The 15,066-nt window shown below is 46.0% G+C and overlaps 1 protein-coding gene across 1 annotated transcript in view; it reads right to left on the bottom strand.

Moving 5' to 3' along the window:
• TIAM1 (TIAM Rac1 associated GEF 1) overlaps window positions 1–15,066 on the bottom strand; it is a 126,182-nt gene that overhangs the window by 30,452 nt on the left and 80,664 nt on the right. Inside the window, exons 12-13 of the mRNA XM_054166128.1 lie at window positions 13,294–13,380; window positions 9,686–9,907 (exon numbers count right to left, since the gene is read on the bottom strand). Of these exons, the coding sequence (XP_054022103.1) occupies window positions 9,686–9,907; window positions 13,294–13,380 (309 nt within the window). The remainder of the gene's footprint in view (window positions 1–9,685; window positions 9,908–13,293; window positions 13,381–15,066) is intronic.

Below are 15,066 nucleotides of genomic sequence, written 5' to 3'. Positions count from 1 at the left end.
TCGTTCACTCTTCTTGGGGCAAATGCAGATTCAGTGAACCTTTCCCTGTACCTCCTGCACCACAGTGGCTTTTCACCCTCCCCAGGTCAGAAGCCTAGTCAAGCACTTGAGTTTGAGTTAGAACAGAAATAATTCTGTTCAGTGGTTTTATTTTCAGCTCAGTCTGTTCTAAGTAACTGCACTTTCTGAAGCTAACAGCATATTTTTGCAGACAGTGTCTGCTTTTAGAAGTGATAACACTTGGTCTTTACAGTTACTACCAAGGACTGGTATGAAGGAAGGCTCTTGCTTATACTTGCTGCTATGAAGACTAAGGTCACTGCTAAACCTTGTGTACCATGCTGTGGGTGCAGAAAGTAAAGGCTGCACCTGCAGGGAGGAGCAGGCAGGAGACTATTCAATACATTCATCAACGACCTGGATGAGGGCAGAGAGTGCACTGTCAGCAAGTTTGCTGATGACACAAAACTGGGTGGAGTGACTGACACATCGGAGGGTTGCACAGCCCTTCAGTGAGACTGAGACAGGCTGGGGACTTGGGCAGGGAGAAATGTAATAAAAGTCAACAAGGGCAAGTGCAGAGCCTTGCACCTGGGAAAGAGCAACCCCAGGTACCAGTATAGATTGGGGACAGACCTGTTGGAGAGCAGGGAAGCAGAAAGGGACCTGGAGGGGTCTCAGTGGGTGGAAGGATGAACATGAGCCAGCAATGTGCTCTTGTAGCCAAGAAGACCAATGCCATTCTGGAGTGCACTAGAAGGTGTATGGTTAAAAGGTCAAGAGAGGTTCTCCTGCCCCTCTACTCTTGCCCTGCTGAGGCTGCATCTTGAATTTTGTGTCCAGTTCTGGGCTACTCATTTTAAGGACAGGGGACTGCTTGAAAGAGTCCAGCACAGAGCCACAAAAATGATTAAGGGAGTGGAACATCTTCCTTACAAGCAGAGACTGAGGGAACTGGGTCTCTTTAGCTTGGAGGGTGACTTCATTCTTGTTTATAAATATGTAAAATGTGAGTGCCAAGAGGATGGAGCCAGGCTCTTCTCAGTGATGCCCAACAACAGGACAAGGGGCAATGGGTGGAAGTTGAGGCATAGGAAGTTCTTTCACTGAGATGGGTGACAGAAGACTGAAACAGGCTGCCCATGGCAGGTTGTGGAGCCTCCTACTCTGGAGATATTCAAAACCTGCCTGGATGCATTCCTGTGTGATCTACTCTAGGTGATCCTTCTCTGGCAGGATCATTGGACAAGATGATCTTTCGAGGTCCCTTCCACCCCCTAACATTCTGTGATTCTGTGACTAACAGCCACTTGCCAAGGAGAACAGATCTTGCATAGATAAAGCCACACTGAGAGAGGGAACCTTCTGGGGGCTTTTTGAAGCTGGAACAATGGCATGCCTGTGCTAAGGGCTGGCAGCTTGTGGGTGGGCTGCTCAGGTGATGGTGGCAGAGGCAGCACCCCTGAGGCGTAAACAGCCACACTGGATAAGTCTCAAGGGGGGCAGAGACTGAGCACAGAGGTGAGCCCAGTTGACTGTAACTGGTCCCTCCCCAGAAGAAGGCCCAGCATGGTGACCACACAGGTAAAAGCCATTGCCAGAAGGAATGTGGGGATGCAAACCCAAACATGCAACTGTCCAACTGTCCAGGTGCAGGGAGTGTGTGAGCCTGGCATTGGTACTTGAGGACAAGAGAGAGGATGCCTGTATGCAGTGTGAGCAGGTCAGTGATCCACACTGGCTGGCAGAGCTGGTACAGAGATTGGGAAGGGTGAGGAGTATCAGGGAGTGTGACAGAGGAATAGACTGGTGGAGCTGCACCCTGATGCAAAGGCAGCAGGAGGAGTTTTGTCAAGAAGCAGAGGATCCCCTCCCCTCCTGCCACTAGGAAACAGGAGAAGACTTAAAAGACAAAGGGGAGTGGAAAGAGGTCCCTGCTTGGGGAGGCCAGATAGGATTCACCTAAGTGTGCTGAGGGAACTGGCAGAGGAGTTTGCCAAGCCACTCTCCATCATCTGCAAGTAGTCCTGGCTAACAGAAAAGGTGGAGGCTTGCCTATGTGACACCCATCTACAAAAAGGGCCAAAAGGAGGATCTGGGGAACCACAGGCCTGTCAGCCTGACCTCCGTACTGGGGAAGATTATGGAGCAGTTCATCTTGGGTACATGGGAAATGAAGGATAACAGTGGGATCAGGCCCAGCCAGCATGGGTTCATGAAAGGCAGGTCCTGCTTGACCAACCTCATCTCCTTCTATGACCAGGTGACCTGCCTAAGGGATCAGGGAAAGGCTGTGGACATTGTCTACCTGGACTCTAGTAAACCTTTGACAATATCTCCCACAGCATTCTCTGTAAGAAACTTGCAAGCCATGCCATAGCCAGGTGGACTCTCCTGGATTAAAAACTGCCTGGTCAGCCAGGCCCAAAGAGTTGTGATAAACAGAGTTAAATCCAGCTGGCAGCCAGTCACAAGCAGTGTTCCCCAGGGCTCAGTACTGGGGCCAGTTTTGTCTAATATCTTTACTAATGATTTGGGTGAAAGGATTGAGTGCATTGTCAACAAGTTTGCAGATGACACCAAATTGAACAGGAGCATTGATCTGCTCAGTGGTAGGGAGGCACTGCAGAGAGATCTGGGGAGGTTGAATCAATAGGCTGAGGTCAATGGAATGAGGTTTAGCAAGACCAAGTGCTGGGAAGTGATTGTGCCCCTCTACCCAGCCCTGGTGAGGCCACAGCTTGAGTAGTGTGTTCAGTTCTGGGTGGCACAGTATAGGAAAGACATTGAGAACCTGGAGCATGTCCAGAGAAGAGCAATGAGGCTGGTGAGTGGTTTGGAGGGCATGTCATACGAGGAGTGGCTGAGAGAGCTGGGGTTGTTTAGCCTGGAGAAGAGAGGGCTAAGAGAAGATCTTATTGCTCCATACAACTACCTGAAAGGAACTCATAGTGAGGCTGCTGTTTATCTCTTCTCCCAAGTAACTAGTGATAGGACAAGAGGAAAAACTTATTTACTGAGAGACTAGTGAGGCATTGGAACAGGCTGCCCACGGAGGTGGTAGACACACCATGGCTGGAGGTGTTCAAGAAGCCTGTAGATGCGATGCTTCAGCATATAGTTTAGTGGTCATGGTAGCTGAGTTATGGTTGGACTCAACAATCTTTTCTAACCTTAATGACACTGACCAATAAGAGATTCCATTCCCTATATGTCATATTCAGTATAAAACTGAGGGATCACAAGGGTCAAGCTCTGTTCAATGGCCAGTGTCTGAGAAGGACTTTGTCTGTTTGCCTTTGATCTCAATCTATGTGTTCCTGAATCTAGCTCCTGAATCCAGTTTCTGACTGCCTCTGAGTTCAGTATGGGACTTTCCCAGTGCCTGCCCACAGCTTCAGTGGTGATGTTACTACCATTTCTATATATTTAATTTGTTATCATTTTCATTAAAGCTGTGATTTCTTTTCCAATCCCGCAGTCCCTTTCTCTTTCCCTTTGTAAAGGGAAAGGGGTTAATAGAGAGCACCCACCACTCGTCTAGTGGCTGGCCCATGACAGCTTGTAATAAGCTTAAGCAGTCCCTTTGAAATAAAAAGGAGTTCTCATAAATGTAAAAAGAAAGTGTGTGCTGAGGGACGGTGGAAACCAGGGACACTGCGCTGAGGCCAGCCTGCGAGCAGTGGGCCGGCGCGGCCGGCAGGGGGCGCGGCAACCCAGCGGCAAGGGGAAGCGCGGGGCTCAGAGAGCACGGGAGCAGGTACGGGCGCTGCGGGCGCTGCTCGGTGGGACGGGTCAGGAGCCCAGCACCGCTCCGCAAACACCAAGGTGCCAACAGATGCCGGCAGCTACGCTGCTGTCTCAGCAGCAGCTCCCTCCGCCTTTAGAAAAGTCAGGAATGAGGCCTCTGAAGGCAGTTCTGACTGAGGCCACCTCCTTGCACTTTGGCCTTTAAGCTTTTAGAAAATCGATCTTGTGAACTACAGTTCTGCATATCTCTGATCAATTATTAATTGTATACAAGACCCTCAGACTGCTGCTGCAGTAAACGCTGCTGGAATTGTTAAATCGAGCATTGAATGATAACACTATCTTTGATTATGCTACAAAAGGTATGGAATTAGTTGTCTGTCTCAGGAAAGTAACACCAAAGAAATTAAGGTTGCTGCTATTCTCAGCTTGTTCTGAAATACAAATTACTTAGCCTCAGGGGACCCTTGAGAGCTGAGAATGGAATGAAAAACAGTGGCCATTCTTTTAGTGCAGTCAAAGTTTGTTTCAGTTTTACACCATAGTCTTTAGAGTGCATGCTAACTTCAGCTTCCAGTTCTCCTGCTGAGAAAATGACAAAATAATAGACTCCTTAGAAATAGCTAGCTGCTTCGTATCTAGAAGATTAATACACTCATTCAAAACAGGGCTATACTTTTTTTATCATTTACACCTTCTGCATGGTAAGTAAAGTGGCTCGCAGTTCTGCCTGCAAAGTTAGCCCTCGCACTAGAGGTCTCTAAAACACTGAAGCGTGCAAAGCCTAAACCTCAGAAACTCTGCCCAAGAATTAAAGAAGGTAGTGAGTTGTGGGGAAAGCACAAGCAAATAGGGATACTACTCCCATACCCAAATCCAGTTCTAAAACCAAAATATCTGTTTATGATTTTGGCAAGATGCAGTGCTGCGTTTCCAGCTTTCAGCTTCTCATTCCCCAGCCGAGTGGAGCAGAATGAGGAGACAAAGCACTTCTCAGGGGAAAGGGAGACAGCTCTCACAGATCCTTTTAGGCAATATGAAAGATATGCAGCAGGGCTCCAGACAGAATGAGAGCTAGTCCTCTTCAACCAGATTTATGCAGGCTTCTTTAGCAGGAAAGAAGATGGAAAGCCAGACAAAAAAGATAGAAAGCCAGAAAAAAAGGAGGAAAGCCAGAAAAAAATAAAAGGGGGGGGGGGAAAGAAAGGAACAAAACTTGTAGTTGATGCAGTGCAAATTCCTAGGGGCAAGTATTTCTCATACCCAAGATTATATTTTCCACATCAATTAGAAATATAAAATCCAAGGCAATTTTAATAATAGCTCGCTAGGTAAACACAATGAAGTGACTGCTGCCAGAGAGCTGATTTGCAGCTCTAGCCCCAGCCTCAGTAGAATAGAATAGAATAGAATAGAATAGAATAGAATAGAATAGAATAGAATAGAATAGAATAGAATAGAATAGAATAGAATAGACCAGGTTGAAAAAGACCTTCAAGATCATCGTGTCCAACCCATCATCCAACACCACCTAATCAACTAACCCATGGCACCAAGCACCCTATCAAGTCTCCTCCTAAACTCCTCCATTGATGGTGACTCCACCACCTCCCCAGGCAGCCCATTCCAATGGGCAATCACTCTCTCTGTGTAGCATTTCTTCCTAACATCCAGTCTGAACCTCCCCTGGTGCAGCTTGAGACTGTGTCCTCTTGTTCAGTATACACAAGGTAGTTCCAGATATTGAGCCAGCTCTGGGATGTCATATTTAACAGGAGCACTGGCAGTCACTTCGAGGTGGATTCCTATAAACACAGCCTTGCTTTGCTGTTAATAGACCTCACACTGAGTAACAAGGTGGTAGGAAAGCTTCCTTAAGAAAAATAAGTAGCCCAGCATCTTTCTGTTGAAAACAGGCAATATGATTTGCCTCACACACACAAAAAATCTATCCTTTACTGCCTTCACAGTCTATCAGTGAAGAATTGCTAGTGATAAAGATAATGATAGGACATCAGCATGATCTGTCAACCAGACCCTGAATTTCTGCTGGCATTCTGGCCCAGCAACGTTTCACCCCACTGCAGAAAGGGCAGATACACGACTCCAGGACTGAAGGGGAAAAAACTGCATGCTATAAATAAAGCATGAAACAGAAATCACTGAGCTGATTTGCCTAGCCAGCCAAACTGCCAGTAATCAACAAGGACACAAATAAATGGGTCAGTGGGTATTTCATATGTGACTGCTTTCTAGAAGAAGCTGTGGAGCTGAGACCAGAAATCCAAACTGCAGCCACAATCTCCCAAACGAAAGCATGCACTCCTTTTTTAAATTTCATAGGGATCCCAAATTAGGGAACAAAACCCTGGGAAGGCACGGGGCCAGGAGAAGAAAGGCTTCAGTAACACTGTGTGTTTTACAAACACCTAAACAGAGAAATTTTTACAGGAAATATCAAATAACTTGTCTCCCAATCACACACTTGGGTGCAGATCCTTGATTTCACTCCCACCAGAGGCTAACTCATCCCAAATTAGAGCATCAGCATTGTTCAGCTTTAAACACAGTCTCAGTGTCGTTCTTCGGAGGCATATTTCATATGGCAACTACAGGCACCTTCAGAAGCTGCCAGAGACACCTGCACATCTGTTGGTGAGCTATTGTGTTGCTTCTGTTGCCCTTCAAGGAGGAATGAAGGCAATTCCCATCCAAACATTTGCTCCATTTTGAAGGAAAGCAAATGTGAAGAGACAGGCTTCTTGTCTGAGAGAGAGAGAAGGAGCTGACTACAACACACCAAATGTGAAGGGCAGCTGTAGCAAGAGAAATCTGAAAGGAAAAGGAAGCCCTGAAGCTTAGCCCCCATTCTGGGGAGCTATTTAAGAGGGAGGTGCTTTGGCCCACCCAATAGTTCACATACTCACTGCAGGACATAGAAAATCAAGCAGCTGTTCCACACCACTGTGATAACCACAAAACCCCCATCTCTGTTATAAAGGAGGACAGATGTGACTCCAGTTGAAAGAAACACAAAGGAATTTGTGTCTACAAAGCAGCAGAGGTGGGAGGTCTGATTTTGCTTTGACAAATCCATCAGCCACGTCCTGTATCCTCATTTCACAGTTGGCAAACCATACACTACCTCACCCTCAGCGAGGAGAAGGACCCCTCAAAGATCCTCAAAAATAACATTGCAGAGAACTGACAGCAGCAGAGGAACAGCTTGTTGACATCAGCTGTTGAGACTGTTTTATGCAATGTGACTTCTCTGCCTTAGAAGTCACTATGTTGCATAAATACACAAGTCCCGGTTGCCAGTTTTTTGCAGTCAGGGCGCACATTCCAATGAAAAGTTGGGGTACGAAGACTCAGCACTTCAGGTTTCGCTGCAAAAGCACAGGCAAGGAACAAAGGAAGGGGCCTGCAGAGAGCTCGAGTTCAGCAGGAAATGGGGGCATCTTGTGGCCGGCTATAAAAATGCACAAGATGAGCTCGATGTTGCAGCACAAAAGCCCATCTGTGAAAAGTGCCGTGAAAACGGCAAGATCTCCTGAAAATGCTTAATTTTAACTGCTTTGGGGAGTTTATCCCACATCATACATGAGTTTGCTTTCATCATTCCCCTCAGAGGTATTCGCAAAGAACTGTTTTAAACCTTTTCCTGTTCATAGACTCATAGAATTGTTAGGGTTGGAAAGGACCTCAAGGATCATCTAGTTCAAACCCCCACGCCATGGGCAGTGACTCCTCACACTAGATCAGGTGATTAAGTTGCTCAGAGCCACATCCAGCCTGGCCTTAAAAACTTCCAGGGATGGGGCTTCTACCACCTCTCTGGGCAACCTGTTCCAGTGTCTCACCATTGAGTTTCTCCCTAACATCCAATCTGAATCTACCCATTTCTTTTTTTGCCCTGTTCCCGCTAGTCCTATCACTACCTAACACCCTAAAAAGTCCCTCAACAGCTTTCTTGTAGGCCCCCTTAAGATACTGGAAGGCCACAATAAGGTCATGCTATTCTAGTTGCCATGAATATCACACTCCCCAAAGTCAGAGGAGGGCTCTGGCTTCACCTTTCTCCACTGTGTGTTCCCACCACCTGAACAATGGCATTTTTGCTAGATCACTTGCAAAAAATATTATAAGCAAAGCCTGAGTGGCATCCAGAAATGGTGAAAGGCAGAGTGTACCTCCCTGACCCTTTGCAGGCAGACATGAGTCAGCTTGGTCCTGAGCCCAGGCAAACTGTCTTTCACTGTACCTCTTTTCCTCCAGCTCAGCATCACACTCATGCACTCACACTGCTCCTGGATTATCTCCAGTTTGCACAGACCCCTCGTGATTGCATGGAGAAGGCTGACTTCAGCACCAGTGAAGTGCATTAACAGCCTTGCTCCTACTCCAGCTTTTTATTCCAAATGCCCCAAGCAAAACAACTTCATAGCTGTCAAAACAGCTATTTTGACATTTCTGAAACCTCTGCTTTGGGGAGAAAACAAAGGCTTTTTTATATATTCAGGCATCACTTACTTTTAACTAAAAGTCACAATTTCCCTCATCTCTGAACAGTTTTGATTATCTGGAAACTACATTTTTTTCCATCATTACATTAACTTCTCCTGTAATTTATATCATTCCAAAAAAATTAAGCAAGCAGGTACATCCAGTATGCTCTTTTGAGTACAGAAGGACACTTTAGAAGCTGGCAAGTTACACTTGACTAAGTAGGCAAGTAAGAGGAGACATGGGGCAGGAGTTTTCCTGCTATCTCAGTGCAATTCCCAGCACCGTTGCCTTGCAGAGGTAATAGCTAACAACCACCAAGGTCCTGCTCTTCTGAAGCCATTTCTCTTATCCCAGTATGGATGCTTGTCCTAGGCTGGTTCACAAAGCTAAACTACTGGCAAACGATTCACATTTGCTAGGGGTAGTTTGCTGCTAGCTCAGCCCTCTGAACAGGGCAGTGTGGCAGGCAGGAATGCCCCTTCTCACCACACTCTGCTGTAGGACTGGTTAGATACACTTAACATAATGTCAGTCCCTACCTTTAGAGGTTTTGGATTGTCCTCATGAGGTTTTTATGTGTCTTCTCAGACACACAGGGATCCTATGCTCCTGGCTAATCCCAGAGAGGACGAATGCCTATTCCCTCTTCATACCTTGCCATGCATATATCCAGTGGGCAAATTCAGAGGTAGAGGCACCTCTTGTTCAGCCCAGAAGCGTGGAATTAGTTCTGCAGCTCACTGTAGGCACAGTAAGGTGATGTGACATGCACTTGGTGATGGCACACGTTTCATAGAATCAATAAGGTTGGAAAAGACCTCAAAGATCATCAAGTCCAACTTGTCGCCCCACACCTCATGACTACCATGACTACTATGTGGCACCAAGTGCCACATCCAATCCCCTCTTAAACGCCTCCAGGGACGGTGACTCCACCACCTCCCTGGGCAGCCCATTCCAATGCTTAACAACTCTCTCTGTGAAGAACTTTCTCCTCACCTCGAGCCTAAACTTCCCCTGGCACTGCTTGAGACTGTGTCCTCTTGTTCTGGTGCTGGTTGCCTGGGAGAAGAGACCAGCCCCCACCTGGCTACAACCACCCTTCAGGAAGTTGTAGACAGCAATAAGGTCTCCCCTGAGCCTCCTCTTCTCCAGGCTAAACAACCCCAGCTCCCTCAGCCTCTCCTCACAGGGCTTGTGCTCAAGGCCTCTCCCCAGCCTCGTTGCCCTTCTCTGGACACGTTCAAGAGTCTCAATGTCCTTCTTTACAGCTTCCAGAGCTTTCACAGATTATCTGCCCAGTGCATTCAGACTGTAATTCCTCTCATTCCCAACATGGAAGTTACACACAGGGACCAGTGGGATTATAGCACTACATTTTAAGCATGAATCCCTCTCCTGGTAATTTCTACACTGAACCCAATACCTTGGTTGCCTCCAGGGAATGCCAGCGCGCTGTCACTGCCGTCGGACGGGTTTTCCAAGCGCCGTGGCGGCTGCACCAGTTTCTGCCCTTCCTCTATCTCGGGATAGGTGCGCACGGTCAGACACAGCGAAGGCTGAACAAGAGCATCTTTCAGCAAAGCTGAATCCAGATCCTCAGCAGCTTTCTTGTTAATCTCCACAATTTCATCACCGGCTTTCAGGCCTGCAACACAGAAAGGAACAGGTAAGACTTGCGCAGTAGCATTTCAGTTACCCACAGACATCAAGGAGCTCAGTGGGTGTTTATGAAGTGCCAGACAGTGTTATGTCTAGACATAAAGTAAACATTTATGACTGCAAATGATACTGAAATTTGATGCACTTTTGTGAGATCTGCTGTCAGGCTGGTACTTCAGCACCATTCTGAAGAGCATGGGGCCCAGAAAGTCCCTCAGTGCATACCAGCAATGAGGCAGTCCCTTTTTCTTCACATCACTGTGAGGGAACAGCAGCTCTACAGAAAGCCAGGCTACACAACATGCTGCCTGTAAATAAACATATTCTGAAGGGCAGAATCAGACTATTGAGCTGCTGCACACAGGACACAGGAAGGATGGAGCAGAGTAGCTGGGCTGGCTTGGTTTTTGCTTTTAACTTTCCATACCATTGAAGTGTTTTATTGGAAGTGATCACCTACTCATATACCTATGAGGAGAGAAAATATTTCCCACCCAGCCAGGGCATATGGTGTAGGACTTCAGATGGTCTCCTCTCTGGCCCTGTCTGAACCACATCCTGTCACATAGATCTTCAAAAGGCAAATTTTATCTCTTGGTAAGTTAGCCATGGATTTTCTTCAATCTGATCTCAGGAGCTATTTATAGCACCAATGCCCAAGGGATAAGGGGATCTGCAGAGGAAACATCTGACTCCCACTCGCTTAGGGGGCCTCACAGTGATGTTGACAGATGATGTGCAGCCCTCTGCGGTGCTGCAGGAAACCTGACCTTCCCCTCTGCCAGTCAAGTCTGCTCTCCAACTAACAACAGCAAGCTGGACCAGGGCTTAATTCCAAATACCCTTTAGGGTCAGGCAGACAGTGGCATGCCAGAGCACACCAGTGCTGGCAGCCCTGATCATTGAAGCTTCTGCTGCTGCTGCAGCTTTTGTCTCCATTTGAGGCTGATGTTGGCAGACCCTCGCAGGCATCTGTCCAGGAGCCAGCCTGCTGGGCATGGCCAGTGTGAACACATAATGTGTAATGGCCACCAACCCACCAACAGGACTGACATGGTATCCCAGTCACCATCCTGGCATTTACAGGGATGAAAGCCGGAATTTACAGGGTCAAAAGAGATGCTTTATGGAATTGACCTGCTCTGATGCCATGCAGTCCTCTGGCTGGGCAATCAAGCAAAAGACCATTTTCCCACCCTTAAAGCCCAGATGAAAGACCTGACTTGATGAAACTAAGATGCAAGCAGAGCTCAGATGCCTCCTCCCAGAGAAGATTACTTGGTAGATAATTCAAGAAACAAATATGGAAGGGTGGAGGCTAAAGAGCTTCAGACTTCTTTAGGAAAGCTGAGATCTGGCTAAATGCATGTAATTGTGCCCAGAGACTGTAGTGTGGCGTGCAGTTTTGGTGAGAGGATGAAATGGACTAGATGGAATAGCTGCAAAGTAAATGGACTGTAAAATTGTATTTGAAACAAGGACAAACCAAGTCAAGCATTTCACATTATTTTATGTATTCTACTTAGTGATGCCATGTCATAATAGGATCACATTAATGTGCCTGCAACTATAAACATCGTACCAGGGGCTTCATTTACTCTTTGTAATCCTCGTTTTGAATCATTTGGGATGAAACATCATCTCTGTCTCAAGCACCTTACATTCCAACCATCGACTAGCTGAGGCAGACCCACAGGGGGAAAAAAAATCAAACAGTATTAGAAGCAAATAAAATCTAAATTTTCTAATTGGAGAAAAGATTGAAAATTAAATACAGTGTCTCTTCTGGTTAGACTTACTATAGGAAGTGAAGTCAAAAGCAAACAGGCATGTAAATAATGGGAGGAAGATAGAGGGTTTTTTCCCCCCCCTGCTTTCTGCTAACTCTGGGTATCTTGTCAGAATATCTTGTCAAGTACTGCTCCTACAGAAGTGGCTTTTCACATCAGTTAGTAGGAGCAACACACCACTGAAAGCATGTTTTAGCATTTCAGCACCACAGGAGGCAGTCTGTGTTCATGCATTCATTGAAATTGTTCTTCAAAAATTAACTAAAAGCAAAACAAGGAAGCCCTGCTGAAACACTCCCACTCTCACCTTCAACTTATCTTTGCTCCTCACAGGAAATCAGAGGGTTTTATTTCCCTGTGGCAAACTGGCAGAGAGCTGCCCCCAGCCCCTGTTCAGGGTGTTTGGGAGAATACCCATCCTGTCAGTCATATGAGGCTGAGGAAGACTGAGGAGGGACAGGAAACAGAAAGATGGGCTTTTCAAGCTAAATTGACATACTCAGCAGCCTCCAGAATCACCCCTGCGGTTTTCTTAAGTTAGGGTTAGAGGCTACAGCTAAGCAGAACTCCAGGCTCACTGCCAGCAGAATTGGTACCCCTTCCTTGCCCCTGCTTCTTCCTTTCCACTTTCTGTCTGTGCGGTCCTGCCCTTCTGTTGTGCCTCTTCTGGCACTTGCTTCACTGTAACTCAAGCCAACTCTATTTGCTGGTGGGTCAGACACACATTTCTGCCATGACAATTTTCTATCAAAATAGCGAGGTGAATCAGACAGCAGAGTGCCAGAGTCAGCACAAGGCAAAGGGCTGTAGCACTTGGGGGAAGACCAACACTCACTGATTTTGTTCAATGAGCTCTGTTAGATGATATAAAAACTTGCCAAGAGAACTCTGAAGGTGTTTTTAAGAGCTCTGATGAATTATGAAGAAATGAATCTTCTCACTCTTTATGCATCCCATGTTTAAAATCTGTTGAGGCTTCAGGTGACCAGCTCCCTGAACAGCCCATCCCATGACTGCATGAGCAGCAGTGCCAGGATACTGGAAAGGGCAGTGACTGGGAAAAGCAGTAAGAGCACAGCAGTGTCAAGGTTGACCTCAACTTGGGCAAACTGCAGTTAAACCATAACTTGCTCTGCCCTGGGATAAGCCTAGCAGCCTAGTCATCTCTGCTGGTTTTCGGTCCAAGTACTGCCATGCTCCCTGCAAAGGCTGGAAGCAAAACTAGGGGTAGTAATTTGTAATTCCAACCACAGAGACCACTATGATAACTTGTACTGTTCCTGTTTATTGCAATGACTAACTTGAGAGGGCCCCTGTTCCTCCTTCCAGCTGCAAGGGACATGCTGAACCTGCTAGATATATAGCAACTCAAAATTACAAGAGATTGACTACATAGCGTAGCTGATTGCAAAAGCAGAACAGCAATGTGTTCAGTACCTCAGATCTTTCCCAAAAGACCATGATGCCTTTTGTGCTGGAACCCTGGTTTGGTATGTTCATAAAGCTCCTATCCCAACAAGCTCAAGGACTATATATCAGGATTAAACAGACAATAACAAAGGGAGTTTGGAAAGTCTTTTACCTTTCTTGAAAGCTAGGCCTGTCTCTTTGACACTGTTCACGTACAGGCGACGAACCCCTTCTTCTTCCACAGATGACAGAGAGAAACCTGAGGAGACAGATACCCAGTGAGATGTTTAGAAAGAGCTAACCACTTCCAGCATGTCCCAAAGGCTGCATGCACTACAGGTAAGGTTGTGTTGGCCCAGCAGCAAGTAGTCAGGAATTCCTTCCTTCTCCTTTCCCATAAACCTTTACCAAGTCAAAAAAATACCCACTGGCTTCAACAAAAACCCTGAACTGAATTTTTGAGTTTACATATAAATTATCTACAGATTTGAGGACACCACAGCTGCAAAATGTTGGCACAGGCTTTCAATTCTCTTGCCACAAAAGGTCACTTCAAGAAGTTTTGCTGTTTGCAGTCAAAAGCTGCACAGAGATGCGGTTTGTGACCCAAACTGACAAAAGGCAGGAAATGGAGAGCTATGGCTGATATGACATCCTGAACTCAGACAAGGCACAACAGTGCTTGCTGAAAGAGAATGCCAGCTTTTACTTTTTTTTCATTCCTGGACTGGACAAGTTTGTAAAACAACCCCCTTTCTATTCTCAGCTGTTCCTGGCATGACCTATTATTTTCTAAGTCTCAGCTCAGTGCACAGTTTATAGCTGTGTTAGAGACCCATAGACTACCCTTAGAATGGATGAATCTACAGAGTAATTCAAACAGTGCAAATGGTACTGTTAGCGTTTGGGTTTGGTGATTTTCCTGCCATTTGTGTACAACACTGTGTAAGATAACAGTGTGCAAAGCAAATAGAATGTGGTTGGTTAAATGGGGTCCATTTATTTAGTGTTGAGAGTTATCTAAAGTAGAACATTTGCCTTTCTGAAACTTCATTACTCCCTAAATGGGTGCAGGCAACCATTTGCCCTTTTTCTGACTAGAAAAATATTTACAAACCTCTGGGGGGAGATGTTTGTTTGAAATGGAATCAGCCACCAGCCAAGAGGAAACAGATGTGCTGGGAGCCTGTTCCAACTTTAAGACTACCTTCAAGTTGCTGCTTATGGACGAGAAGTTATTTTTTCATCAATCATTTACTAAAAAAAGAAAGGAGGGGAAAGAATGCAGCAGCCTAGAGGCAAGAGGCATATGGCCCTTCATGACTTACTGAGCTACTTGGAATCTATATGTGAGCTCCTCAGCCTGAATGAAATGAAAACTGTGAAGCTCATTCAACACATCAACTCTGAAAAGAATTGACTAAACAAAAACTTCAGCTGTAAGAAAGTAGTAGCTATTGGCTACCATCACTGCAAAGCCTACCTGGAAAACCCTTAACCAGAAGCACAGTGGAGCATATCCAAGACTGTAGTTTGACTCCATACAATTATCAGTTACTAATATCATCACACTTTTGCAACTGAAATGGTGTTTTGCAGCCAGCTACCACACAGTTAAAACTAGGCTGAGCTGCACCTCAAGTTGTATTTGTGGCCAGCTGTGAAGGGATTAACATATGCAAGCAGTCCCATGGTTGCATTCTGCTCTGTGAGAAGACCTCACCTTTTGCAACCTGTGAGGACTAAGGGCAGAGGTAGTTGGGTTTTAATTCAGCTTTTATTTTAAAAGAATCCAGAACAGAACAGGTATAAGGAGCATTACCTGTGTTCATTAAAAACCAACTACTCATGCCCTTAGCCTTAACAGCATGAAGGAGACAGAGGTCTTCTGACAAAGCAGAATGGGACCTTGGGACTGCTTGGATATGCTAACCATCAAATTTAA

Source organism: Dryobates pubescens, chromosome 12 (genome assembly GCF_014839835.1).
Source record: "Dryobates pubescens isolate bDryPub1 chromosome 12, bDryPub1.pri, whole genome shotgun sequence".
In the NCBI taxonomy this organism is placed as follows: domain Eukaryota; kingdom Metazoa; phylum Chordata; class Aves; order Piciformes; family Picidae; genus Dryobates; species Dryobates pubescens.
Note: the sequence above shows the minus strand (reverse complement) of the source record. Positions and strands in the feature narration are given on the sequence as shown.